Genomic DNA, 26,797 nt, shown 5'->3' with positions numbered 1-26,797 from the left:
TCGTCAATGATATAAAATTCCTACCAAAGCCATATATTGACATGTCTTTAAAAATCTCACACATATGCTGCTTGTTTTGTATTAAGCTTTGTCAAATTGTTTGCGACCCTTGTGAGATTCGTTTCATGCTTTTAAGATCAAGATCACGTACACTCCATATATTCTCATGCTGACTTCTAGACTAGAAGTTACGCAAAAACATACCTGCCATTCACACCAAAATACTCCATCACTTTAACATGATTCTACATATTGCAAAAGGAATATGGGCTATGCGAAAGAAAAAGAAAAAATATCCGTGCCCAGAAGCATGGGAAAAAGAAAAAGAAAAAGGAAAAGAAAGATAGCTCATATCTCAAAATAAAAGATAGAGTCATGCAGAAAAAGGTGCGAGTTTCATCTAGAAAAATTCCACACACATGCACATCTTGATCTGATTGTATGACTTGTTTTCTCTATTGGATCCGGTTTTTGACTTTGCAAAATATGTAGTACAAGTATGTTTTCTCTTCATTCCCTACCCTGAGCTCCACCAAAAAGCCTTATTAGAAGAAGGGAGAGGAAAGAGGTGAACCAATGCATTGGTGAGGAATCATACACATTGAGCGATATGAGAGAATCATTTGAGGAGCAAAATTTTATTTTGATTTTAATAGAAAATCTTTCAAAAACCCAAGTTATTTAGCAGGAAGAATATGGTTAACTTGATTCTTCATGTTGGCTTTGAAAAATTGTGATAAAGAAGTATGAACAAGGACATCGGCTATGAAAGGATAGCATCAGAAAAGCCGAGGTCTCAAGTTCCTGAAGTGATCAAGCAAATTGAGACATTGGATTACAGAGTTTCGAAGCATGAAGTCTTCATACTCCGAAACTGGGGGGCCTGTGTTGACACCGGATTTTGGTAAATCCAATGTAATTTGAATTATGAAGCAATCGGCTCTTTGTGTTAATAGGGAAGCCGATAGTCAACAGCTATTGCCGATGAAGCCGGAAGCCTGGTAGCTGGGAATTCACGCGTAAAGGCAATTGAAGCAAAAGGTTAACAAGAATTCGCATACGGATAGCAGCATATGAATTATTTGGCTTAATCTGGCCAAATAATCATGGTGACTAGCATGCAGATCAAAGCCAAGGAAGCTTCATGTACGGGAGAGGCTAGGGGATTAAAGGAAGGAGATTATGTGAACATGTATCGGCAAGAGATATGTGCGTACAAAGGGGCAAAGATATGGCTAGTTTCCATAATTAAATGTATGGGGAGATAATTGCCTGCCAAGTGCACGTGGAGGCAAAATAAAAGAACATGGAAACCAGCGTGTATACAGCATATGCGAGAGCCCGGGATGGACGGATCGGCAGGAGGCTTCGTTAGCAAGGATTCTACAGAAAGGGAAAATAGAGTCTATGTATCTTAATATTTCTTTTTAGGTTAGATTTTGCTTGTCAGTCAAGTTAGCCTAGGCTATAAATATGTGCCCTCGTCCATTGTAAAAGGTTTATCACACGATCAATCAAACAACTCTACTTTTTATCTGCAATTTACTTTTTCGGCGACTTCGCATTTTCTTTTCTTTTTCGACGAGTTCTTTCGAGTTAATCAAGGGCGCATCACATTCGAGCAACTTGATCTGCTGGTAAGTTTTCGTTTACCGAATAAATCTGAGCTTTAGCTTCCGAGCGCATCGCTGTGGCTTCGTTCAGATCTATTCAAAAGTTATCGAGTTTATCTTGGCTTTGACTTCCGGGCGTATCACTGTCTTCTCGTCTAGATTTATTCACCAATTATCGATATCGGCTAGATTTGTAGGTTTTCCTACGCTTTTTGGCCATTATCACACCTAAAAACATATTAGATCGGCTTTAGGGTTTGCAGTAACACTTTTGTTATCTCAAGAGCCGGTTTAGATCTGTTTTAGTTTACATCATCTGAGTTACACATTCGTAGCTTAGATTTTGTTACACACGCATAATCGGCTACTCAAAGCCGGTTTTGTCGTCTAGTGCATCGGCTGATCCTGCCAACGCACTTGTTCATTACACGCTTGCATTTAAATATTCTTTTGTCGCATTCAGTATCGGCAAAAGCTTGCCGATATGCCTATCTAAGGGATAATCGGAACTCTAGCTGATACACCCTCGAATTTAACGTTTACCCTGTCTCCTTGTCAATCAACAGGTCAGACTGACTGGTACACTTGGTCTATTTTCCGTGCTTGGCGAATACTTGACCTCGGATTCTAGTGTGTTGATTTTTGCGTCAACAGAAAGGATTCATGCCATCCGTACTTAAGCCGAACCTTATATTCCTCGCATCATTTGCAAATGTTGAGAATGTTCTGTCCACCTTTCTCCTCTACGACCCATCAGCTGGGTGTCTCAATATATTATCTTGCATATATTCTTTTTTGTGCCATCGCATCAATTTAGCATTCATTTTGTTCAGGAACAAACGTGTCAGACGTGGTATTAGAAGGAAATACCACATCAACTTGGCAGTCACCCTTTTCTTGACACGCATCCCCTCAACGTCGCCCGGATCATCTCGAGGTATCTTATACCGGCATGCGTTGCATACAAGGCATGAATCCAAATTTTCATACTCACCTCGATATAGGATGTAGTCATTAGGACAAGCATGTATCTTCTGTGCCACTAATCCAACAGGACAAAAAACTTTTTTTGCCTCATATGTTGTCTCCGGCAAGGTGTTACTCTCAGAGAGTAAGTTTTTTATAAGTTTCAGCAACTCCTTGAATCCCTTGTCAGACAAACCATTTCATGTCTTCCATTGCAACAATTTCAATGTGGTACCCAACTTCTTTTGGCCTTGTTTGCAATCTGGGTACAACAATGTTCTGTAGTCCTCCAACATACGTTTCAGATCTCTCGATTCCTTTTCAGTTTCGCAAACTTCCTCAGCTTCGCGCAGCATCTGACCCAGATCATCTTCTACAACGTGTCCTTCAGCATCTTCTTCAGACTCACCCATTGCAGTGTCATAAAAAAAGCTCCATAATTGTCTGCAAAGTCAGGAATTCTGTCCTCTTCTTCTTCATTATTATCCAGCATAATTCCTCTTTCTCCACGCTTGGTCCAAACATAGTAGTTCGGCATAAAACCACTACTGAACAAGTGACTGTGGATGGTTCTTGATGATGAGTAATCCTTCTCATTCTTGTTGTTTTTGCATGGACAGCGAACAAAACCACCGTATTTGTGGTTCTCAGCAACTTTTATGAATTCATGCACGCCATCAATGAACTCCATGGAACGCCGGTCCGTCATGTACATCCATTGCCGACTCATCTGGGTTCACATTTCATTTATTAACATCAAACGAGTGTCAACATAAATCATTTTTAAATAAACATTAGAAGTACAAATAATAAATTGAATAAATCAATTATTGATTACGAAACAAATTGGAGTGTCATCAAAATTATATACTATAAATAGATATATTATGCATGCCTAATATAATAATAAAATAATCTAAATTCTAACTACATATAAATAAATAGTTATCTTATGCCTAATAATTTATATAACAATAATATAAAATCATAAAACTAAATCGGGTCCAAAATACATCTACAAATATTTATTATGTGTATAAACTAAATCAAATGCTAACTATATCTACAAAATTAATTTGCTAAAATATTGAAAACAATATTACTAATCTTTAAAAAAATTGAAAAAATTCGCCCCCTACCCTCACTCAGTCGCTATGAACAGTGAGTTCACGGCAGCTGGTAGGGGGAGGGGGCGGGTATTTATAGTGGGGGCACAAAGACACCGGTTGGTACTGAACAACCGGTGTCAAACACTACACATCGGCACCGGTTGAAGTTAACAACCGGTGCCTTTGTGATGGGCACCTGGCGGCACCGGGGCATTGCAAAATCCGGTGCTATTGTCCGCTCATTAGGCACCGGTTGGTGCCACCAACCGGTTTGTTCTTTTGGTACCGGTTGGTGGCACCAACCTATGTCTATACGCGGATTTTGGTACCAGGCGATGTTTTAACCTAGTACCAAACTCCTTACCTTTGAGCGCCGCTAGTCAAAGGCATCAGTACCGGCTTCAACAGCAGCTGGTACCTTTGGCCCGTTTTCTAGCAGTGATAGTCAGCAGTACTGTTCTCTCATAACAAATTAGCGCCAGCCACCAGTCACAGCCAAACGAAGAACACAGCGATTGTACTTAATTACTTTTTTATTTAATTCGTAATAAAGCTTAGCAAACGATCTCCAAATTTACTCAAACGATCTCCACTTTTTATTTTGCCAGCATGTACAGCTTCGCCGATACTAAATTATTCAATTTGAAATCGATCTAATTCACATTCACTATGTAATAACATAAGATCTGCTTGTTGCATGTGGCGACCAAATAATGGTCCGTGCTTTTTTTTTCTTTTGCTTCTGTTACTCAAACTTCACAGGAATGAAGAAAAAGAAACGTTTATTCCATATTGCTAGCACGCAAATCAGTAACCTTTATAGATATTAAATTATTCAATTTCAAATTAGGCTAATATGTCTATTCTCTGATCATTAGCGTTTTGGTGTACTCTGGTGGAAGAATTGCATACTTCTATTTTATTGTACTATAAAATTTGAAATAATTGAAACTCTTTCTTACCAAGATTAGAACAATCGTACTCTTCACGGAGATCCCAATGGTCAAGTCAAAAGATTTGATGAAACGGAGTGGAGATATATTTTTGATAGAAAAAATGTTTCTACCAAAAAAAAACAAATACTTTTTACACCAACAATTTTCTATGCCCAACTCTTGTATCCGCATATTACTTTTCTTTTGGCACACACTTTATTTTTCTTTGCACATGCCCATAATTTGCATCATTATTTATTTTGGAAGGATAATAATTGGTACCATTGTTTTATGGAAGGAAAATAAAATGTGTATTATTTTTGGAAGAAAAATAAATGACATCGTTGCATCATGGAGAAAAATTAAATATGACAAATACGTACATCTCCGCTAGTCTGTATATACCATCAATTGGTACTATGAATCTTCCTTCGATGATTAATTTGAACACCAAGTGTGGATGTTCTTTTTAATGAAAATTTTGGAATGCAATTCAGTAATACAGTGGCCGCTGGCCTGCTATTGCCTGTCGCTGCGAGTGATGATGCCAGACTTCCTGCACCGCGACGGCGGGGCTTCATCCAGAAACTCTTCACGGAGAACAGGGAGCAGCTACTTCATCTCGTTACATACCGGAGGCACATCGATGCAAAGAAAACTTGCACAAAGTACAGAGTACAGACTGCTAGTGACTGCTGCCGCTTCTATTTGTTTATGGATGGACATGTCACTTGGAATGGTCGATGAAATGGAAATCCATGAAAAGCTCGCAGTCGCAGCAGGTGCAATCAAAGGGCAATACTAATAATACCGGTTCATCATCCCTTGAAAAATAATAATATGCGGATTCTTTTTTGAAAAAACCCCCCGACGGATTCTAGTGGGACCTTCTGATATATGGACTGGGCCGGACAACATGGCCCAAAATTACGCGCGGGCAGCAGTTGGTTGAAATGGGCCACTCCCACAGCCACCTTCCCTCTCCTCAGCAGCAGCAGCAGGCACCAGGCAGGACAGCAAACGCGAAGCCAAGGCAGCGAGCCAGATCTCGCCTGCCCGCCGCGGCTGTGAACAGGACAGCCACCGTCGCCGGATCGGACCAAGCGCCGGAGCTCCGGGAATCCACCGGAGCAGAAGCGGCAGCAGATCCCGAGAGCAGAGCAGTGGGTAGCTGCCAAGGCAAAAGGAGGCGGCGAAGATGCTGCCGACGACCGCGTCCAAGGGGCGCGGGGCCGCCCGCTCCGCCCCGCCGCTCTTCGGCCCCTACCTCCGCCGCATCGTTAAGGTCCGTAAACCTCGCGGGTCGCTTGGCTCTCCCCGAAACCTGAATCCACTCCGTCTCTCTTGCAACCCCTCCTCTGCTCGGGCCGCCTGCCGATCTGGCGTCGCGTCCCCGCGCGCTCTGAGGGATGTTAAACTTGGATTCTCGTTAGGGTTTGGCTTCCTGTTTGAATGCGGGCTCACCGGGAGGAGGATCCAATACGTGTGTGTAGTTCATCGATTTCATTTAGGGCCTTAGGGGTTAAAGGCTCCAGGCGTGGTATGCCTCTTATGAGGTTTGCCTATGCGTTCCTTTGCATCAATGAACTGGCACGCGATACTGTAATGCTGTTAACTTGGCCTTGCTATCTCTTATTGAGTCTTCTCGGTGCATCAGTTAACACAATACACTGTATAAGTTCACAGATCACTGATGCTCGCAGTGCTTCTTCATTGGATTCAGTATTGCTAATTGCTCAACTCCACTTCTCAATTTTGGATGTTATAAGTGGTATTCATTTTAAAAGTTTGTGTTGCCCAAATTTGGGCATTTGCTCAGTTCAACTATTCTTATAGTATTGTAAGTTACCCTATGAACCTCGATGCCATTAAAAACGTATTTTGATTTTGCATCTTGAAAGTTCTGAACTTTGGTTATTGTCAATGCAGCAAGAAATGTACTTTCATTTTTTCTGCATTTGTGGTCACCGTAGAACAAGGAGAAAAGAAAATAAATACTCCCAAGGAGAGAAAAGGAAAAGCTCCTTTTGAACCTAGTTTCTGTACAACTTTTCTGGTATTGGTTCTGAATGTACCACGAGGCTCATAATAATGAGTATGTGCATGTGCTTTTTATATTTCAATATGGTCATGTGGAAAGTAATCTAATTTTGTTGTTCTCATTGGCAGTGGCAACAAATGGATATTGAATACACGTTTTGGCAAATGGTTCATCTCTGTACTTCACCAAAAGTAGTGTACGCATCCTGCACTTAGTCCAGTTCTTAATTGTTTGTATTTGCTCTGTCATCATACTTACGTGTTCTGTAAGTATTATTGGCACAAGATGAACTGATAAGGATATCATACAACTTATTACTTCTTGCTTTGAAAACTTCTCAATGCTAATTGTTTTGGAGTCATAACTTGCTAAGTTCAATTCAAATATGCTTTGGTTCTGGAATTTTATCTTTTGGGCATACCTGATACTTCACATTTTCTATTAAGTGCCTGGAAAACTTTACTTTGAAGTTTAAACTCAGATAGTCACATGTCAGCACCTCCAAGAGCCCCATTTGACTACCCACTTAAAACTGGACCTCACGTGACACTCCTGCGCCTGCAGTCAAAGCTAAGCAGGCTTATCTTCTTACTGAGAATGCCCTTCCTGATTCATTTGTCTGTTTTTTAGTATTATGTCTTAAGATGAAGAATTTATGTCTTGCATTTCTTTTTCTTCGTGCCCATGTTGTGATTAAGAATCTGACTTTCATTTGTCTATTTCTGGCATGTTACTATCTGTAAGACAGCTATCAGCACACCAAATATCACAAGCGTACGTGACCTATTTTTACCTTTCTTATTACTAGTTGATGCATGGTTTGCCAACATAATTCATTGTAAGCATAAATCGTTTCAATTTTTCACTTGTTTTGATTTACATTTTATTGTGAAGTTACTGATGTTCATTTCTTTTTCCTTGTTTTGGACATGTGATATTTCGTCATGAGTACTATATTTCAAAATAACATTTTGTGTATATATCAATGTATGCTAGACCATCTGATATTTTCTTATGAAGAATAGTTATTTAAGGACCTTGATAAGGATATTTATTTATTTATTTATTTGATTTTTTGACAATAATTCTGTTTACATTGTTTTGAGGGATGAGGTTGATATACTTGAATCTCATATGATGTCTTCGATTGCCTTTATTCCTCACCAAGAAACAAAATGTTTTTAGTTACCTATGTATGTAGCAGTTGTGAATCCTCATTTTATATTATGTAGCTGATGCTGATGAAAGTTGCATATTGGAGAAGTTGATCCGTTTGTTAATTGTTATTTTAATTATTCTAAGAACATGATATATGCAAATAATTTGGAACATTACCCCTGCCATTTCACTGTGTTTCCATTATCATTTTATGGCAGCTAGCCAAGACAATATGACAACCTCGTTGGTTGCATTTGCATGAGAACTGTGGATTCTCAAACTCACCTTTGTAGAGCTCCTCCTGAGTTCACTATGCAATTGATCTTTGATATTGAACATACCCCTTCTGATCTCTCCTTGAGCATACACTGTTTGGAATTTGTGTACTGTCAATAGTATGCATGCCACTTATGACTCTGCTTTGCATTCAGCGTTGTGGAAATCTGAGTTTTTTTTTTCTTGCCCGTGATTTCAGAAACAAAGAACCAGTGGGCTCGGGATGATCCTGCATTTGTTGTCATTCTGATTCTTTTCCTCGTGTTCGCAACATCAGCTTACTGTGCAGCGTAAGTTCTTCATGATTTTCTAATACAGATATATTTGTGATTCCTGCGAATACATACCTTAATGGTATTCGGACTTTCAAATATCTATTTTGTTTATGAATACATGGTCATTGACAGATTAGTCGATATTTAGTTTGTCTTTTCTATTAAACTGTTTCTTTTAAAAATGGAATTATCATTTTAAAATCCCTGCAGGTATGGAGAGAGTGCCTCACATGCTGCTCTAACAATCACTTCGGTTGTGTTCTTCCATTTCTTGTTTGCTGGGATAGTTTTGGCCACACTTTGCTGGTAAGTATCTGCTTCTGTAGTGCTCCTGCTTCGTGCCATAATGGTCTCCAGGGTTGTATGAACTGATGTGCAAGCTAGATCAGGAGTGTTATTAGACACCATTACTACCTGTATTAACTAATTACTATCTTCAATATGTTACCTGAACATGTCTAGTGCTATGTATAAATGAAGTAAAGAAATGCTTCAGCTGCAAATTATTAAGAATGAAATAAGCTCTATCAAAGATTGCTGTGTGGGATGCTAGTACATGGGGCTGCATTGACACAGCTTAAATTTTGTACTGCTTTAAGAATTTTTCTCCTAAGCATAGTGGCTGTGTAGGTTTTAGTCTACACTGTCATGCCTCTGTTCTATTTCTGATCAAATTGCTATTACCAGAACATATGCTCACCAGCCAATGGGAATCAGAATTATCATATGATATAATTGGATGCAGGTTTCTTACAAATTCTTACTTGAGAGAGGAACCTAACAGCCATGTTGTTGAGCAACGTGTGGAGTGGTAATTTTCCTTTCACTTGTGTCATGTGCAATTTATTTATCCACTGCTTTGTTGTTAAGGTGGCAGCCAATGTCACTAACAGTGCACAAAAAATTCTTTGCAGGCTCTATGCATTTGATGTTCACTGTAACTCGTTCTTTCCTGCATTTGTCATCCTATATGGTAAGCAGTATCAAATATATATTTGTCTGTTTGAAAGTTTGCTGCAACTTGTATATGGTATCTAACTTTACAAGTTTTTATGCTCAGTGCTTCAATATTTTCTGTCACCTCTATTGGTCGCGCATGGCTTCTTTCCAGCTCTTTTATCGAATCTACTCTTTGTGGTGGCAATTTCTTATTATCACTACCTGAACTTTCTAGGATATGATGGTACGCAGTAGTTCTAATCTTTTATTTTTTCAGTAACTTCATCTAGTTTATTTGTGCACTTCTCCCCTGACAAAAATTAAATATTCCGCTGTAGTTCTTCCATTTTTGGACAGAACAACATTCTTCCTGTACCCAATTGGTCTTGTCATCATCCTGTCCCCACTTAGTAAGTGCATCCCTTTGTACTGTTTCAAACTGATCTCCTGACAACTATCTCACATGGCATCCATTCTCATCTTGCAGTGATACTAATAGGGTTCAATCCGACAAGATACTTTCTAAGCTTGTACTTCGGTTAAGCCCGACAGCTATATTGCTGAGTACAAGAAAAATATGGTGGCAGGACTAATGGCATATTTGGATACAATACTTTCTGAAGTAGTAGCAGTTTAGATCTCTTGTATGAACTGGGGTGAGCGAGGTTCAGAAAAGCTCAGAGCATTGTTTGGATGTATCAGGTGCCCGTGGCAGGCCAGCATAGAAGACTAGAGCCTTTTGATTGATATCTATATCCCTTTTTGATGTCAACTTGTTCATAATATGAGCTGTTTTCTTTGGTTTGGGCCAGTGACCAGTGTATAATTCTAGTGGGAACTACAGTGTTGTACATCACTTTGGCATCAGGGTTGCACGTATCACGCTCTACATCAGTCGTCCCTTGCAAGTTTATTGTTTCACATGCTGGTATCTCGCCAAAGTCCTAACCATGGTCGGCGCTTGTATTAAGTTCGTTCCTTTGTTCTTTGGCAACATAAAATTTTATCCTTTTGGAATGTTACTAGGCTAAGATTGCTTGTTCCATTATTTAACTTTTTCACCGTCCAGATTTTTCCAGCAAGGAATTCTGCGGTCAGGGTTAGGCATGTGTGTTTCGTTCAGTCGTCTTTTTGTTGTATTTGGGCCAATTTCTGTTTTGTTTGTCTCTCTTCACTTCCGGCCCATGTTCGTAGGTGACGGATGCATTACGAATTCCTAGCTATTAATCTATACCTATTTTTAGGGCGAGAGTGAGGTTTCCACTTAAATTTTGCTTCAATCCGTCATATGTCATTCACAGGTGGATTTTAGTTCATTCCGTATATGAGTCAGACCAACCCTTCGTCTACGACTCGATCATATAGACTTCTACAAATTAACACACGGGCAACTATAAGTATCCAATATTTATATTAACTTTGTCCGTAACAATGCAATGGTATAATTGCCTAGTTGATTTAAAAGTGAGCATAATATACACCTAAGACCTCCAAAGGCTGACTGTCACGCTAGTTCATAAATTTTTTAATCGATGGACAGTAGAGAAACCGGCGAGCCAGCACTGAGCTCTGCCCTAGCTCTAACGCTTCCCAAGGCATCTTCCTCTTAGGCTACCCGCACTGGGGACTTGTATCAGCGGGCTATCCATCATGCTAAACAAGCGGATGGTTCGCTCTCCTCTATTTCCAGCTGACATAGTGAGTGTACGCTATCCACCTTTGCTCCATGCCACGTGTGCCCCAACCACCGCTCCCTCGTGCCCGTCCGGCGCCCCTGCTCCTCCGCACTGGCCCAGCCGTCCCGCATCGGCCGCCGCAGCACCGCGCCTGATTCGGCCACCCAAGATCTGCGGCGGAGGGGAGAGGGAGACGGAGGCGGTGTCTTGCGACAAGGCCGGACTCCATGAACACCATGGAAGCGACGAGGAAGGTGACCGGCGGAGGGCGGCCGGCGAATTTGACTGGCGGAGGGCAGGAACGACGCCCCCTGCGAGCTGTGGCGCGGCGGCGGCGGCGGAGCCGGATCTGGCCAGCCTCGCCCTCTCCCCAACGCGGCGGAGCTCGAGGGAGAGGGGCCCCGCCTGCGCGCCTGTCCGGAGAGGGAGCTGAGCGCGGCGGTGCTCGAGGCCCGCCGCCGTCGCCGCTCGAGGCCCGCCGCCGTCGGATCTAGGGGAGGTCACCACGTCTGGGAGGGAGGCCGCCAACGAGGGAGCTCCGCCGCGTGCAGGGGAGATGGGAAAGACCAGGGGAGGGCGCGCGTGGGTGGGAGATGGGAGAGAGAGAGGAGAGAGAGAGGGAGAAAAATAGAGTATGACGTGTGGACCCCCATTGGATTGTAGTTGATATAGAGTAGGATATAGATGATGAATGGATGCAGTGAAACTAGAGATAGAGGAGAGAATCTTGATGACTAGGACATAATATTCTGTTTAGAGGATGAATTTAGAGTAGGACGAGTGCGGATAGCCTTATAGGCACATGTTCCCAGCACTGCTTGGACTTGTGTGCTATTGTGCTGGTGAGCTAGTGATGGCTCCACTGTTGGACAAGAGCTAAGGCCAATATCAATAGCAATGTCAAGAGAGTGTCATGAGCATTAAATTTGCTCATATGGCAGAAGAGAGAGGAGTGTCATGTGATGTGAGATGAGTGTCATCATTATAACACTCTTCTATCTCGGTTATGGAGTTCACAGTCAACTGTGCAACAACACTCCCAACTGAGATTGATCTAAAGAGTATAATGTAGAATGCATTCTAACCCAACCACACCCACTAGCTAACCAGCCCGCAACCAGCCTACCAGCCTAACCTGTTAGCCCCACCATCCCCTTCCCAAGCAAACAAAACCCTCAAATTACTAGTGCGAGCGAGTGCCGCATGGGGAGTTGCAACACGGCCGAGCGGTAGCAGTGGGGGCGCCGGGAGCGGCGCACAGCCAGCGGCTACGGCGGTTGCGCGCTACGAGTAGATCACGAGCTACAGCCAAGGGCCGGGGGAGCAGCGCGGTTTGCTAGCAGCATCGGCGGGGTAGCACTTTTTGTTATGATATTTTCATTTTTGAATCATATATATAGAATACCCTTTAGTAAAAAACTTTAGTAAAAAAGGTTGAATACCCTTGAATTTAACGGAGCCCGCCCCTAACTTCCGCTCTCGCCTTCCCCCACCCAGCACCGTCGAGGACTCCTGCACCTTCCCCCGCCTCGTAAGGCAATGCCTCCACCTTCACCATCCCCCGCTTCGTTAAGGGTGAGGCCTCCGTCTTCTTCTCCTACCTCCCCGAGTATTTTTTTTGCTATTTTGACCCTTTTGCTAAACTATTTTCAATAGTAAACCGCTCAGAAAACTATTTTCAAATCTGACCCACGAATGATACACCAATTAAGTTGGCGCTGAATGTTACTTCAAACACGCCAAGACAATTGGCGTGGTTGTCCGATCGTTGAATGTCTATCTGGCATGTTAACCGGCAGCAGATCTGACGTGGCACACTGATTCCGTGCCAATTGCCCTGTCGCGGGTCACCTCCCCCGTAACGGATCTATTTCCCGTATGCTTGTGGGCCTTGTGGGCCGGAGTCCATAATGTCCGCGCCGGGACCGTTGGCGCGGACAACGAAACCCTAACTCGTGTGTTCTTTGTCGTGGGGTCCTGCGGTTAATTTCATTTCACTCCAAGTCTCCAAGTTTCATTCAAAAGGACCTTCAGCTGTTAATTTTGTTTTTATCAGTCAACTAACCTAAAAAGCAATCCTTTTCTAATATTTCAAAAAAAAGAAGTCCTTTTTGTCTTCAACTTCCAAACCTTACGGAAACTAGCACTGTATGAATAAGTCGCTATTTAACTCACTACTGGAAAACAAGCCAAAGGTCCAGGCCAAAAGTACAAGTTCATGTTGCAACCGGTACTAATACTAGGCATTGGTACCGGTTGAAACATCAGCCGGTACTCTTGGCCTGCGTCAAGCGCCGGAAAGTTACGCCGCGTTAGAAACCGGTACCAATTAAATATCAAAGATACCGGTTAATACCATGAGCCGGTTCCGATTGGTCCAAACATAAATGGCACCGGATAATAATAAGAACTGGTGCCTTTGGAGCAGCCATTAGCACCGGATCAAGTCATGACCCGGTGCCAATGCATGCCTTGTCCGATATTTTAAAGTCTTGGCCGTCGTCACTGAGCTCTCATCTCGATCTCTACCCCCTCATTTTTCTACCTCTCATCTCTCTCTCTCCCTCATCCTCGGCGCGAGGGTCTCCGCGGTAGCGAGTAGGGGGCGGAGAGGTGGCGTGTGGGAGAGCTCCGACAGAGAGAGGGGCGGGGAGAAGCGGACCGAGAGAGGGGGGGTCGGGATGCCGCCGGAGCTCGGGGTCGAGGATGTTGCCGCGCGTCAGGCGCGGCTGCAGCCGCGCCCCGGCCCGCCCGCCGCCGCCCAAGCCCATGGCCGCCGGGAGGGAAGGAGGAGGAGGGGGCGGCTCCGCGTGGAGAGGGAGGAGGGAGGAGGGGGCTGCGCGCGCCGCCGTCGCCGCCATGGGCCTGGGCGCGCATGCCGCCGCCGCTGGCCCTGCGCGCGTGCCCCTGCCGCTGGCCCTGCGCGCGAGCCACCGCCGCTGGCCCTGCGCGTGAGCCGCCGCCGCTGGCCCTGCGCGCGTGCCGCCGCCGCGGGCAGCGCGCGCACTCGCCGCCAAGCAGAAGGCCGGCGAGGCCACCGAGGCCGCCAAGCAGAAGACTGCCGAGGCCACAGAGGCCGCCAAGCACAAGACCGCCGAGGCCCTCGAAGCTGCCAAGCACAAGGCCGGCGAGTACGCCAAGGAGAGCGCCGTCGCCGGCAAGGACAAGACCGGCAGCGTCATCCAGTGGGCGAGCGAGAAGCTGCCGCCGTGGGTGATTTTTTTCTTGTTTTTTTCTTATTTTTTTGGAATAGAGTTGTATATCGAATTGTATGGATTGTATCTACTGATCGATTCTTTGAATGATTTGCGAAATCTATGAATTGTATCTATATTTTGTGGTTGATTTTTTGAATGATTGGTGGGGGGTGCGAGGGGAATGGGAGAGGATGCGAGGGAACGGGGAGCGGATGCGGAACGCCCGTGGCGGTCTTTGGTACCGGTTGCTATTTTCAACCGGTACCGAAGAAGACTTTAGGCACCGGTTAAAAAACCCGGTATCTTAGACCAACGCCTTTGGTCCCGGTGTCGGGGTACCGGTTCGAAATCCGGTACCTAAGCCTCTTTCAAACCGGTGCCCATGGCCCTTTTTCTAGTAGTGACTGTAATCTTGACACATTCTTAGAGTTACATTTCAGAATTCAGATGCTAGAAATACGCATGCAAGCGGGGCGGGTTGCGGCTGCCCGCCCCGTACCCGCATGTGCCGCAACTTTCTCGCGGGCGTTGCGGCAGCCCGCGTGCTCGCAAGCTGAAGCTGCTAGCCTCATGGTACTCGGGTTAATTAGCCTCTGTCACAAATTCTGTCAAGTAGGCCTCAAGCTGTATGCGTACGTACGTTGTAATATCTTATTCGCTTATTGGCTTCTCGGTTTCCCATCTCATTTTTCAGCGGCTAGCAGAGATAATTAATTTACTTTATTTGTCTCATTTCAAGTTCAGATTGTTGCAGCTGCTTGACATGAAAATTAAGCATGAAAATCATAGTTAACGTAATGCACGCCACAATAATGAGAGAAAGGTTTGGTTCACAACACAGAGCAGGATCCTGATTCCTGAATATGCAACAGTGAGTAGCCATTGGATTTGTTCACGCCACAAAGCCATTGTCATGCAGGTTATTGGTCCCCAGGTGGTGAGAATACAAGGTAGCAAAACAATGCTGGTGGTGAGAATACAAGGTAGCAAAACAATGTTCTGAATTGCACTAGAAAAACAACTGCAAGAGATGTGTGGACAATGAAAGCAAACGAAATTGTCATGCACGTTCGGAACATGGCAATCAGAATATCTACCTGCATGTCAACAATCCTCCTAGCTTTGTAGGGCTCTTTGTTTCATCACTGCCGCCTGGCCTGCTTGGCTGCTTCCCAGCCATCAGCTAGTAAGTAAAATGAACAACACATGTGTCGGGTACCATAATTAGGGGCACCCTAATCCAAGAACCAAACCGCCCTAAAAAACGCAAAACACGATTAAGCAATCGGGCCCACAGCGCCTGCCACCTCGTCAGACTCTACAGTCACGACGAACCAAGGCGAACGGTCTTCCTCCGATCCGAAGGAGAAAAAGGACTACTCTACGGCGATCCTGGAGAGGAAGAAGCCACCAATGATGACAACTCCGTCGTCACTCTGCACTCGGATACCATGGAGTTCCTCCAACTCTTCCACAGCACCCATATCCTCTCCAGGTCCCAAAGAGGCCCAATCCTCACTCAGCCCACGGCCCAGCTCCACAGTATGGCCCATCCGAGGCACCCCTCGAACCCGCAGGGCCATCTCCGCTTCACTCGAGGCCTCCCCGCCGAGGCCCTCGACAGCGCACCACATCTCCGCCTCGCTCGAGGGTAGCGGACCTACCCTCGGAGAACAGGCCAACTCCGCCTCGCCCAAGACCCCCACGACCGAGCCCTCCGCGGGGCCTCGGCTCGGGGGAAACTCCGTCTCGCTCGAGGCCACCCCTCGGCAGATGTAACTAACAACCCATCTGCTCACCTGCCTAACTGACATAGACATTAAATGCCAACCACTCCACCGCAGAGCACGGGTCAGATGGCGTCAGGTCGCCATGCCGCACAGCGGGCGTGACCAGAGTCCCGTCCGCCAACTCCAGTCACTGTGCCGCCATCCTCGGCGCTGTTGCAGCCCTGTGCGAACGTGCCTGACACCGTTCCCGCCACTGTTCTGCCTACTCCTCGTACTTTCTCCTCTGCAGGACCCTCTACTGGCATGGGTGCGACCCTCGAACGCGGTACGGATCTTGACCAGAGTGAGACCCGCGCTAGTAGAACCCTCGGTGCTCCGCCAGTTTGGGCACAGAGGACGATACCTTCCACAGCAACCACCACGACGCCCACATGAGTCATCAGGACGCCGGCGCGATCTCCGCAAGGCCAGGGGGCTTCCCAGGACGACTGCCACGCCCGGCGCCATACTCTCCAGTGGTCAACAGTGTACCCCCAACAGTGATGATCCACTTCTCACCCCCGATTCGGGGAGAAGACGACGACTTCTAAACTCCACATACATGTACACCGCCCCTCCTTGTGTCTATAAAAGGAGAAGGCGGGCTCCATCTTCCCCCAGCTCAACTCATCTCGCTCATCCCGTAGCACACAGAGCACTCGCTCACCCTTCCGATATTGGCACTCGCCCAATCACTTAGCAGAGACTTGGGAGCCTCCCTCCCTCTCTCGCCTCGCTTGTACCCCCTACTACAGGCAGTTCGGTGCAAGATAATACAGTGCACTCGCACACCACTGCTAGACGTACGGCCCCGTGGCCGGAATCAGGATAAACCCTTGCGTTCATGTGTTACCTCTTACATCAACCATTTAGGGTAGGAACACACAGCAGCATCACTAGTTGGTGCCGGACCACCGAGTCTAGACACCAACAACATGATTGACAAATTAGAGATGGTTATGAGAGGATGAATCTCTAAAAAGATAACTGGTGATCACAAGATGAAGCTAGCTGAACAAAATACATGGAGCCAAGGTAAAGATAGTGGCAACTCACTCCTTTGAACAGACAGCTAGGTAAAGTCCTAGGAATGCAAAGCCAAAGTGCTTGTTTCTTGGAAAGCCAAGAGAAAGCAAACCACGTTTCCATTGTGACTTATTCTTTAGTGTTCTCAGTTTTGGATTCCACCACCGAGGGCCTAAACAGTGATAAAGCATTTAAAGGGCAATTCAGTAAGAAATTTATGGATAACATGGCTATGACAAAATCAGAAATCTGGTACAAAGAAGTTTGTAATGCCATACAAAATAAGAAATTATTCTTAATAAAAGGGCAATAAAGGGAACTGAGATTAATTGAGTCTCTGTTTCATCTTGGACAAAAGGCAAGGTGTGAAAATCTCAAGAATATATGATAACTCGAGGGAATTTTTAATATCTCTACCACTCTTATATCTTCTACATAAGAAGTTTATGCCTTTGATGAGTAACATCGTCGATTGTCCCTTCTGATATACCACACAAGCATATACAGGAAGAAAAGTTCAAGTAGTTCCCAACATTACAATGTCAGAAATACTGATTCACATATAGATTCACACTATTTTTTTAGCAATACTGATTCTTGCTAATCTATGTGGCTCTCTGAATCATCTAATTGGGTCAATGTATGGATGGAATCATTCACTTCATCCGGTTCAAAAAAAAATCATTCACAGCATAGTAGTCAGACCTATCTTTTTTATGGGATCTCTTTGCAGTAACATAGATCACAAGCACAAGTGTTAGTCGTTCTGAGAGCTGACCTGTTATTCTCGTTTGTGTTGCTGGCGCCCTCCTTCAGTTGTCCGGCATGATGACCTTCCCGAGGTTCTTTGCCCCAACATCTCAAATACCAACAAATTCAGTAGGAGAAACATCTTCATCTAATTCATTCGTTATTAAGGAAGATCTCACACCTAGGCGCACACCATCGCAGCTGCCGTCGTCGTTGATTCAATGCTGTTCTTGAGGTTGGGGTTGGAAGACTCGACGGCGACAAGAGGGGGGATGAGACAAGAAGCCTGCAGATCCGCTGGCAACGAGAGTGGTGGATCTGCTAGCGACCGGCGGCAGTGGCGTTAATGGTGACTGCGGTGGGGCGGAATTGGATGGCGGCAGCGGCGGCACAAATGGTGACGGCGGTGGGGCGGATCGGAAGTGGATGCCGCCGCCGGCGGGGCGCATCCGAGCGGTCAAGCAGATGGAATGTTTTGCCTACTATGCTAGGGTGAGCTGCAGCAGCTCCCTGACCTCAAGCATCCTCGTCTCCGTGTGCAGCGGCGGCGTCCGCTTCTTGTTGGGCCAGTAGGTCACCCACACCCTCGCCCGCACCTCCCACTGCAGACGAGTCTTCCCGGCCGCCGCCGGGTGCAACCGCCAGCACAAGACGACGGCCACGGCCATAGGGCAGCCAACGACACGCCGGAGGCGCGGCCGCTGAGAAGACACCCCACGGCCCTGCCTTCCACTCCGCTGCTTCGGTCGCCGCCGCCGCCGCCGCCGCCTCCTCTCCGGGGGCACGAGCACAAGACTACAAGAGGGATGGGTTGAGGGTAAATGGGACCGCATGACCCCACGGCAAAGAACACATGAGTTAGGGTTTCGCTGCCCGCGCCAACAGCCCCCGTGTGGACATTATGGACTCCAGCCATTATGCGGAGGCGATCCGCGCCAGGGCAATTGGCGCGGAAGCAATGTGCCACGTCAGATCTGTTGTCAGTCAACATGCCAGGTAGACATTCAACGACCGGACAACCGCACCACTTGCCTTTAAGGATGGATATGGGTGGCTGAACATCCGAATTATCCGTATTCGTATCCGCTTAAAATGTCAATACGGATATTCGTATTCGTATTTGATTTTAATATGGATGTATCTAAATCCGACTTTAAGAATTTTTCTCTATCGGATTCCATATTCGTATTCGAGGAATATCCGATAACATCCGTATCCGTCTGTATTCGCAAAGAAAAAGTGACTAGTGAGACAATCTTAAACTTATCTCTATACCTAATTACTTAATGATATACACTATTTAAATTATTTAGAAAGCTAGAAAACTAATAGTATATTTATTTAAATTAGTAATCACTAGTCTATCAACCCGTGCTAAAATTATTTTAAAAATAAATCATATAACTGTTGTCGGTCGAAACCCACCGGCGAGCAGCGACAGGCAACACGAAGAGCCGGGAGGTTGCCGGGGCGCTGGCAGGCACGGCTCCCTCGTCGACGGCCCGCAATTCCAGCACACGCCGCGGCTTGAGAAGACGCAGGGCGTGCCACCTGACCTATACCCGATCAGGAAGGTGCAGACGTGCTTGCAATTATTAGCCTTCATACACAAACACGTGGAAACGTAGGTCCGAGCCGTGGTCGGCTCCCCAGGACGACTCTTGCATCGGCTTTAAAGAGCCGATCGAGTCCCGGTATCAGATTGGATCTGCATCTATCCGGATATTGATAAATAAAGCAAATAAGTATAAAGCTGCTTCAATTAAACCTAACTAATCTAATCCACGATGGTAAAAGCTTCACCGCTAGATCGGAACATTCTACATGTGACTGGGCCTAATGAACGTAATAGATAACTAAACCATAACCCAAAACAGAGGCCTAAGAACTAGCAAGAGCCGATTCCCGGAACAATCCCTATTAAGGCTAAGATAAAGCATCTAGTACACCACCGGATCATCCAACCCATTTGCAAGGCCTAATCTAATAGATATTACACCAACTCTTAGAGATAAGAGTAAACCATAACAGATTAGATCTACTAGACATAAAAGAAGCAGGGTGTTGCCTTTACGCAGCTAACTCTATGCAACAAGAGCTAGTATAAGATGATGACATGATCGCGTAAAGACAACATGATATTCGTAGATGATAAGCAACTAAGCACAATAGATCTATTAAAAGCCATGCTACGAACATCGAGATAACTAGTACTATTCGCCATAAAAAACGCTTCAGTACGAGTAATACCAATGTAAATGTAAGAACAACGCTGCCCTGATCGCGAGAAGCGATCAGGGCAGCATGGCGCTTACTTGGATGAAACCCTAAGATTAGGGGTGGCGATGCGCCGAGATTGTTGTTTACGAGACGTGATGACTCTCTCCTCATGAATAACATAGGGTACATATTTATAGTCCGGAGACTTGGGAAACAATCTAAACTAATCTTGTCCCGATCGGACTCTATCTCTAATCTTGAACTAAATCTAAAGATACATGGCCCATGTGGCCCAAATGCTCACGCAGGAGCCGATTTACAAGCCTTCTTCAATCTTCTGCTCTAAGCCCAATCTTGCTTTCGGCCCATAAATTAATTTTGTTAATTTACGGTGATAACACATGCCCCCTAGTTTTGGCAATGATAGTTCCAAAACCACTCCGTCGCTTCATCTTCCCGTTAATACTCATTAAACACACTGCAACCACCAAGGAAGACGCAATGTCTCTGCAACTGGCCCCTCGTAGAACGTGAAACTACCGATCCGTCTTCTATCTTTTCACTATTTAATCTCACCCCGAATCGGCTCTTCTTCACAACAAACTCCTTCTTCCTCCCAAGGCCAGTAGCGCAGAAAACCCCACTCCCCTGCCAGCCATGGCGATCTCTTCTTCCTCTGGCTCCAACTCCTTCAGAGATTCCTCCTCTTCCTCTTCTCCCTCTTCTTCTTCTTCTTCTTCTCTTTCTGCCTCCTCCATCGATTCCATCCTTGAGAGCCGAGAGCCGACTCCCGAATGGGACCCAACAGCAGCCTACGAGGCACTGGCTCCTCTGCACTGGGATGCAGAGGAGTTCGACTTCGGGATTGCCTCCGAGGAGGACGAGCCCGAAACTGAAGGAGAGGAAGACCTCCAGTTCCTGTTCCAAGAGGAACTGGAGAGCAGCGAAGACGACGTCTTCTCCTGGGAGGGAGCCGACTCCTCCGAAGAGATCGACTCCTCCTCCAGTGACGACACGGCGGCTGGAGGAAACCTCCACCAATTCCTCAAAGCCCCCATGAAGGGGAGCGAAGAAGGAAGCAGCAGCAGCGGCAGACGAAGCAGCAGCAGTGCCGAGGATGACGGCAACAGCAGCAGCGACGACGACGATGACGACGGCAGAGATGCATTAGCGTGAAGCCCGAAGCGCCGTAGGCACTCAGATACCTACGACTGGTAGATGTAGGTAGTACTGTAGTATCGTAGGGGTAGGATCACAAAGCCGAAGGATTAATTCCTTTGTAACAATCGGTTTTCCTTGTAATGACCTTTCCTTTAATGAAATCGATTTCCTTAAATTATGTGTGTCTGATGTTTACTTTTCAAAAATCCGATGGCAACGCATCAGGCTTCTATAAATATCCAAGAGCCGACGGAATTCAAACTAGAAGCAACCCACATAAGAGTAGAGTAACACTTCCACCTTGAACCGAACTCGAAACAAGCTCTCAAATCCGAGTGTAATTCGAAAACCCAGCTCTACAAATTTGAGAAAGAACTCTTCAAGCATCCGGAATTCGAATCAGAGCCCATAGCAACCAAACCCCAAGTCAACGGATCTAAACCATGGCATACTCTGCAGCTCAGACAACAAATCCTATAGTTGATGATGCGGCAATCTGCGGCCTGAAGGTAATATTCGGCCTAATCCTTTAGTTTCCCTTAGCTTATTAAGCCTCTGAAACTTTAAATTCTGAAACCTAACACCGTATGCATGAAAACCCAAAATCCTTTTGCCGCATCCTTCAAACCCAAAATCCTTTTATCTTGGCCCACGAATTCATGAAAACCCCATAGATTTAATCTCTTGTGAAACAAATAGGATCCCTTTCGTGAGTCAAAACATCGATTTGAACCTCTGGGCCGACTGCTTAAGAGCCTGGCCTAATCCTTCTGAGAGCTGGATTACATGGTACAGCAGAGTAGCAAAAACTTATATGCCCTTGTGGCAGGACTTGAACATAGCCGATGCACTTAGTTTATCATTATCACCCCTTGATAAAGATGAAAACCTTCTGAAAATCATCGGCTATTTCTGGTTCGATGCTCTGAACTGTTTCCTCTTTGGTCATAGACCCATGACTCCCACTCTGCTAGATGTTACCATGATCACTGGACTAGACATTAGATCTCCTAATCCAGCCGCCCACAAAATGGCAGAAGTCCCCTTCAAACTTTCTTCCAAGGTTAACTGCACAAACTGGTGCACGTACATGAATCAGCACATGAAAACAAAAGGTTCAGTGACTAAGAAGGAACACACAGCCTTCTTAAATCTTTGGTTAGAACACTTCATCTTCTGTGGCCCTTCTTTAGCTCCAAATAAGAACTATCTTTCCTTGGCCTATCACCTGGCCCATGGCAATCACATCGGCCTAGGTAAACTTTTTCTTGGAGAGACCTACAGATATCTCCATTTGATGACATCTAACTTGCTTAACCAAAAGAAACTGAGAACTGGAGGCCCTTGGTGGTTTATTCAGTTATGGCCACAACTGTACTTTCAGCACTAGATTCCGAACTTCCAAGGCCTAACCAAGAACTCCTTTCCTGATGAGAGTGGCAAACCAATTAGATGTACTAGCTACGGCCAAGCTTTATTTAGTCTCCCTGGCAGTAAACTGAATTCAGCAAATGCAGCAAACTGGTTCAGTGTCTTCTTCAAGGGACTGGACAATCCACTCTATTTCCCATTCACTGAATCTGAATCTTTGAGAATCCAACTGCCTTCATATTAGATAATTTTGCCGATGACGACAGCACTCGGCATCTGTATTATTTAATGATCCGACCTGGCTTCCTTCCTGTTGGCATCAGCACCTCCAATAGAATTATCAAGCCAGGCTACGAAACTTACGAACCAGTCATAGCAGCTCGGCAGTTTGGCCTAGGACAGGTCCCTCCCCACTTCCATATTCACCACTTGGTGGAGAGCAGAGCCGATCTGTCTGATGGTCTCACCAGTTCAAGATGCTACAGCATGTTCGATGATCTCCACATTCCAATACCAGCCGATCTGTCCTTTGATCCTTCATCAATCGATTTTAGCACATGGTGGGGAATGTGGAAAACCCATATTTTTAGAAAAGCTCTAGGTCCTCGACTGTAGCAAATTGATTCTGAATATGTAATCCCCGAGGAAGAGGTACTGAATTCATGCACTTTACTCTTTTCTAAGTCCCTCATTCCTTTTCTTGACTAATCCTGCTCACCCTATTAGCAGCAACAGGATGGCCCAGAACCCACGACCAGCAACGGGGAGCCATTCCACTTTCTTCCAACTGCTCCTGATGTACTCTACTGCAAAGGATCACCATCAATGAAGAAAGTGATAATGACTATTCAGCCAGACTCACTTCAGTCGGCTTCCAAATGAAGACAAGCTTCTGCAGTTGTTGCCCCCCCGAGTTTTAACCAAGAAAATGAAGATAATCACTAGACGAGTCATCAAGAAACCAGCACCAGCTTCCTCGAATCCATCAGAGTCCAACACCAACCAGGTAACTCATCATTCTAAAACTTCTTCTTTATTGCATACATATGTACTCTGGTTGACTGTAATTCTATTTCCAGGACGCAACTGAAGACATCCTTGAAACTGACACTTCAAATGCTCTGACGGATGTACATGACGAACAGGCTAACACAGTCGAAGCCCCTGTTGTCACCTCTAATCCAACCGGATCGGCTACATCTGAACCAATCATCACTTCTTGTTCAGAACAGGTAACTTTCATGAGAACTGTTTTTGAATCAGCCGATATCTTCATAAATGCATCTTGCTTTAACTCCAGATATGTCCATAGGGCTTTGATATTTTAGGTTTGCTTTCCTTCGACCCGGCATCAATGGGTCTGACTGCCCCTGGAGCAAAAACACCATCTTTGCAGCAATGGGCTAATTTGGCACACCAGCTTTATCTCATCAAGGATCTACTATCTGCTCCACTCACTGCTCTAGTTGGCGATTCCAGTGAAATAAAGAACATCTTCGAGCAAATAGAATCCCAACTCCCGGAGCCATTGCAGATCAAGCTTTGGCCAGCCAGCAATCTTCCATTCTTCCGGGTAGAAGTGAATAAAGCACAACAAAGAATAGAAGCACGTCGCACTCTGAAAGTGATCGGGTGCTCTAGCCTAAGAGGGGGAGGGGGTTAATTAGGCACTAATAAAAACTTAGACCTATGGCTCCAACTAGTTTGCACAAAACTTAAACTAAAACATGCTATAAAAATGTGCAACTAGGTTGTTCTAGTGTAAAACCCCTATCCCAAAAGAGTTTAGCAACCTATAGCCTTTCCTATCAAGAAACTATTCTATGAAAGTAAAGGCATACAAATTACTAGAAAGAAATGCGGAAGCTTAAAGAGCGGGATAGGAGATAGCAAACTCTTGACGCGGGTGTTTATCCCGTGGTTCGGTTAGCCACAAAGGCACACCTACATCCACGTTGTTGTAGCACACACTAAGAGTATTGCTACTCGGCCACCAAGTCTCTTCCGTGAACACAATCACGGTCACCTTGGCCCCGGGTTCCACTAAGGAGCTTCTCCACAAAGGATGGGGGTCTCCACGTCCCCCGCACAAAGGTGTCGTCGCCGCTCCACACCAAGTCGGAGGGTCGATGACGTTGCCGGCGAGCTCCACGCTCCAAGGTGCCGGCGCACCAAGCTCTTGTTTTGGTTCACTAATGAACCACAGCACAAAGGCTCTAAGCCTTGCAAACTCACTCACTAAGAGCTAATCCTTTACACAACACTCTCAAAGTGTGCTAAGGGCTAAGGATATGATCTTGATGCTTTTGTATGGCTTGGAGATGTTCTTGGGTGTGTGTGGGATGTCCAGCAACTCCAGCAAACTTCAAATGGCCGGGGTGAGGCGTATATATAGGCCACCAAGTCTTGTAGCCGTTGGTCCAACGGTTAGCTGAAAATTTGCGTACCACCGGAAGAACCGATGCCTCTTGGCAGGGTAGCGTCGGTTCATCCGGTCACTCATAACACGAAGTAGCCGTTGGACTCCTGATGGCTGACGCAGAGACCACCGGTTGAACCGATGCTTTGCACCGATGCCTCACCGGTTCAACCGGTGCTGAAGGAATCTTCTCCTGGACGCTGACGTTATTACACCGGTGGTATGCACCGATGCCCCATCGGTTGAACCGGTGCTGAAGACACTTCTCCTGGGCACTGACATCGCCTCTGGTACAAAGGACGGCCAATGCACCGATGCCCCATTTTGACCCGTCGGTTCAACCGGTGCCTATAGGCTGACTTGGCTTCGACTCCCTTCTGCACCAAAGTACCATGGCGTCGGTTCTTCCGACTACCATCGGATGCTCCGATGCCCATGGCGTCGGTTCTTCCGGTGCTACTGACCGAAGAGCTTTCGGGCCTTGCTACGCCTATTTTCTCTTTCTCTTTGTCATCACTTGAACCTAAAAGCCTGAGAATGATCATCTTAACAATCATATTAGTCCAAGTGTTGTGTTGTCATTCGATCACCAAAATCACTCGAAATGGCATAAATGGTGCCATGTTCGTTACACACTCAAGCTTCTCTGAAAGCTGACATTGCTCAAAAGTGCAAGGCCCTCAACCAGAAGAAGGCAACTCTAGATATCAAAGCTGACGTGTCTGCCAACATGAACTGACTCGACCTCCTGAAGAAAGAACTGGCAGAACTCGAAGAAAAGGTTCGTACCACCAAGAAACTCATCCAGGCCGAGGAAGCTTCCATCGCAATCTCTGAACAAGAAACCCAAGAAATAGCCAAGCAGATACAAGTAGAGTTTGTAGAGATCAGCACCTTGAGTCGGCAGATAGTTACAGGCGATGACAAGGAGGACGAAGCGATCATAGCACGAGCAGACTCCGTCCGCACAGAAGCCATCCATGCCATAAAAGAATTCCTGAACCAATAGATAGGCTCAAGAAACAATTAGTACTGCCTATTAATCCTGAAACTTGTGACTGTTTAAAAACATCTTAAGTCGATGGTCGCACATCGGCTATCTTACTTCCCATATGTATTTTTACTAGCCAACTCAACATGTTGGCCTCTCATTTTTTTTACTAGCCAACTCAATGTGTTGGCCTTTTTTTCATTTTTCTTTTTTACTACTAGCCAACTCAACGTGTTGGCCTTTCTCTTTTTTTTACCGGCCAACTCAACGTGTTGGCCTTTTACAGTATAGCCAGATGGGTCTCATCGGCTCTTGTTACTCATTCTCCCACATGCTCGAGAAATACTTCTTGAGGTGTTGGCCATTGACAGCAACAGAAAACTTGACGCCATCCAATTCCTCGAGCATGTATGCATTCCCAGGCAGAACCTGATCAACCTTGTACGGCCCGTGCCAAGTTGGAGACCATTTACCAAACTTTTTATCTTTAGTTCCCAATGGCAATACTGCCTCCCAAACCAAGTCTCCAACCTGAAAATTCTTTGGCTTGACCTTCTTGTTGTACGCACGAGCAACTTTAGCCTTATTTTCCTTGATCTTCTCCAGCGACCAAAGCCTTAGCTCTGTCAGATCCTCCACATTATCGTTCATCAAGGCTGCATACTGTTCAGCAGATAGATCATTCTGAAACTCAACACGCCTTGATCCGGCTATGATCTCCCATGGTAGCACAGCGTCTTGGCTGTAGACTAAATGGTACGGCGATGTCTTGGTGGACCCGTGACATGAAATACGATATGCCCACAAAGCTTCTGACAACACCTCATGCCAGCGCCTAGGATATTCATCGATCTTTCTCTTTATGAGCTTGATGAGGCTCTGGTTGGATGCTTCAGCCTGTCCAT

The 26,797-nt window shown here is 45.7% G+C and overlaps 1 protein-coding gene and 1 long non-coding RNA gene across 4 annotated transcripts; one reads left to right on the top strand and one right to left on the bottom strand.

Annotated features, from left to right (window-relative positions):
- The first annotated feature begins 5,563 nt into the window (after positions 1-5,563).
- Positions 5,564-10,343, top strand: LOC120660089 (protein unc-50 homolog). Of its 3 annotated transcripts, none has more exons than XM_039938432.1 (10): positions 5,564-5,908; positions 6,793-6,855; positions 7,413-7,438; positions 8,298-8,388; positions 8,584-8,679; positions 9,119-9,184; positions 9,288-9,346; positions 9,434-9,556; positions 9,651-9,722; positions 9,800-10,343. In XM_039938432.1, exons 1-10 carry the CDS (start codon positions 5,577-5,579, stop codon positions 9,853-9,855), a joined length of 984 nt encoding a protein of 327 aa, XP_039794366.1. In that variant the 5' UTR covers positions 5,564-5,576; the 3' UTR covers positions 9,856-10,343. The 3 variants fall into 3 exon arrangements, with proteins under 3 accessions (XP_039794366.1, XP_039794367.1, XP_039794369.1); XM_039938433.1 differs by having other exon boundaries at positions 5,611-5,908; positions 6,793-6,860; XM_039938435.1 differs by lacking the exon at positions 5,564-5,908 and adding an exon at positions 5,941-6,718.
- Positions 10,344-16,752: 6,409 nt separating this feature from the next.
- LOC120660088 lies at positions 16,753-18,586 on the bottom strand. Its single transcript, XR_005669340.1, has 2 exons — positions 17,759-18,586; positions 16,753-17,152 (listed from the first exon to the last, which is right to left on the bottom strand). It is a non-coding gene; the product is annotated as an uncharacterized LOC120660088 (long non-coding RNA).
- Between the last annotated feature and the right edge of the window lie 8,211 nt (positions 18,587-26,797).

Source organism: Panicum virgatum, chromosome 2N, assembly GCF_016808335.1.
Source record: "Panicum virgatum strain AP13 chromosome 2N, P.virgatum_v5, whole genome shotgun sequence".
Taxonomy (NCBI): domain Eukaryota; kingdom Viridiplantae; phylum Streptophyta; class Magnoliopsida; order Poales; family Poaceae; genus Panicum; species Panicum virgatum.
This window is presented reverse-complemented; position numbering and strand designations above follow the sequence as displayed.

Excerpts from the sequence above, each read along its gene's own strand:
- LOC120660089 (XM_039938432.1), top strand. The coding sequence starts at position 5,577 with ATGGGCCACTCCCACAGCCACCTTCCCTCTCCTCAGCAGCAGCAGCAG. Across the intron at positions 7,439-8,297 it reads GCACACCAAATATCACAAGC|AAACAAAGAACCAGTGGGCT; the intron begins GTACGTGACCTA and ends CCGTGATTTCAG. Across the intron at positions 9,185-9,287 it reads GTTGAGCAACGTGTGGAGTG|GCTCTATGCATTTGATGTTC; the intron begins GTAATTTTCCTT and ends AATTCTTTGCAG.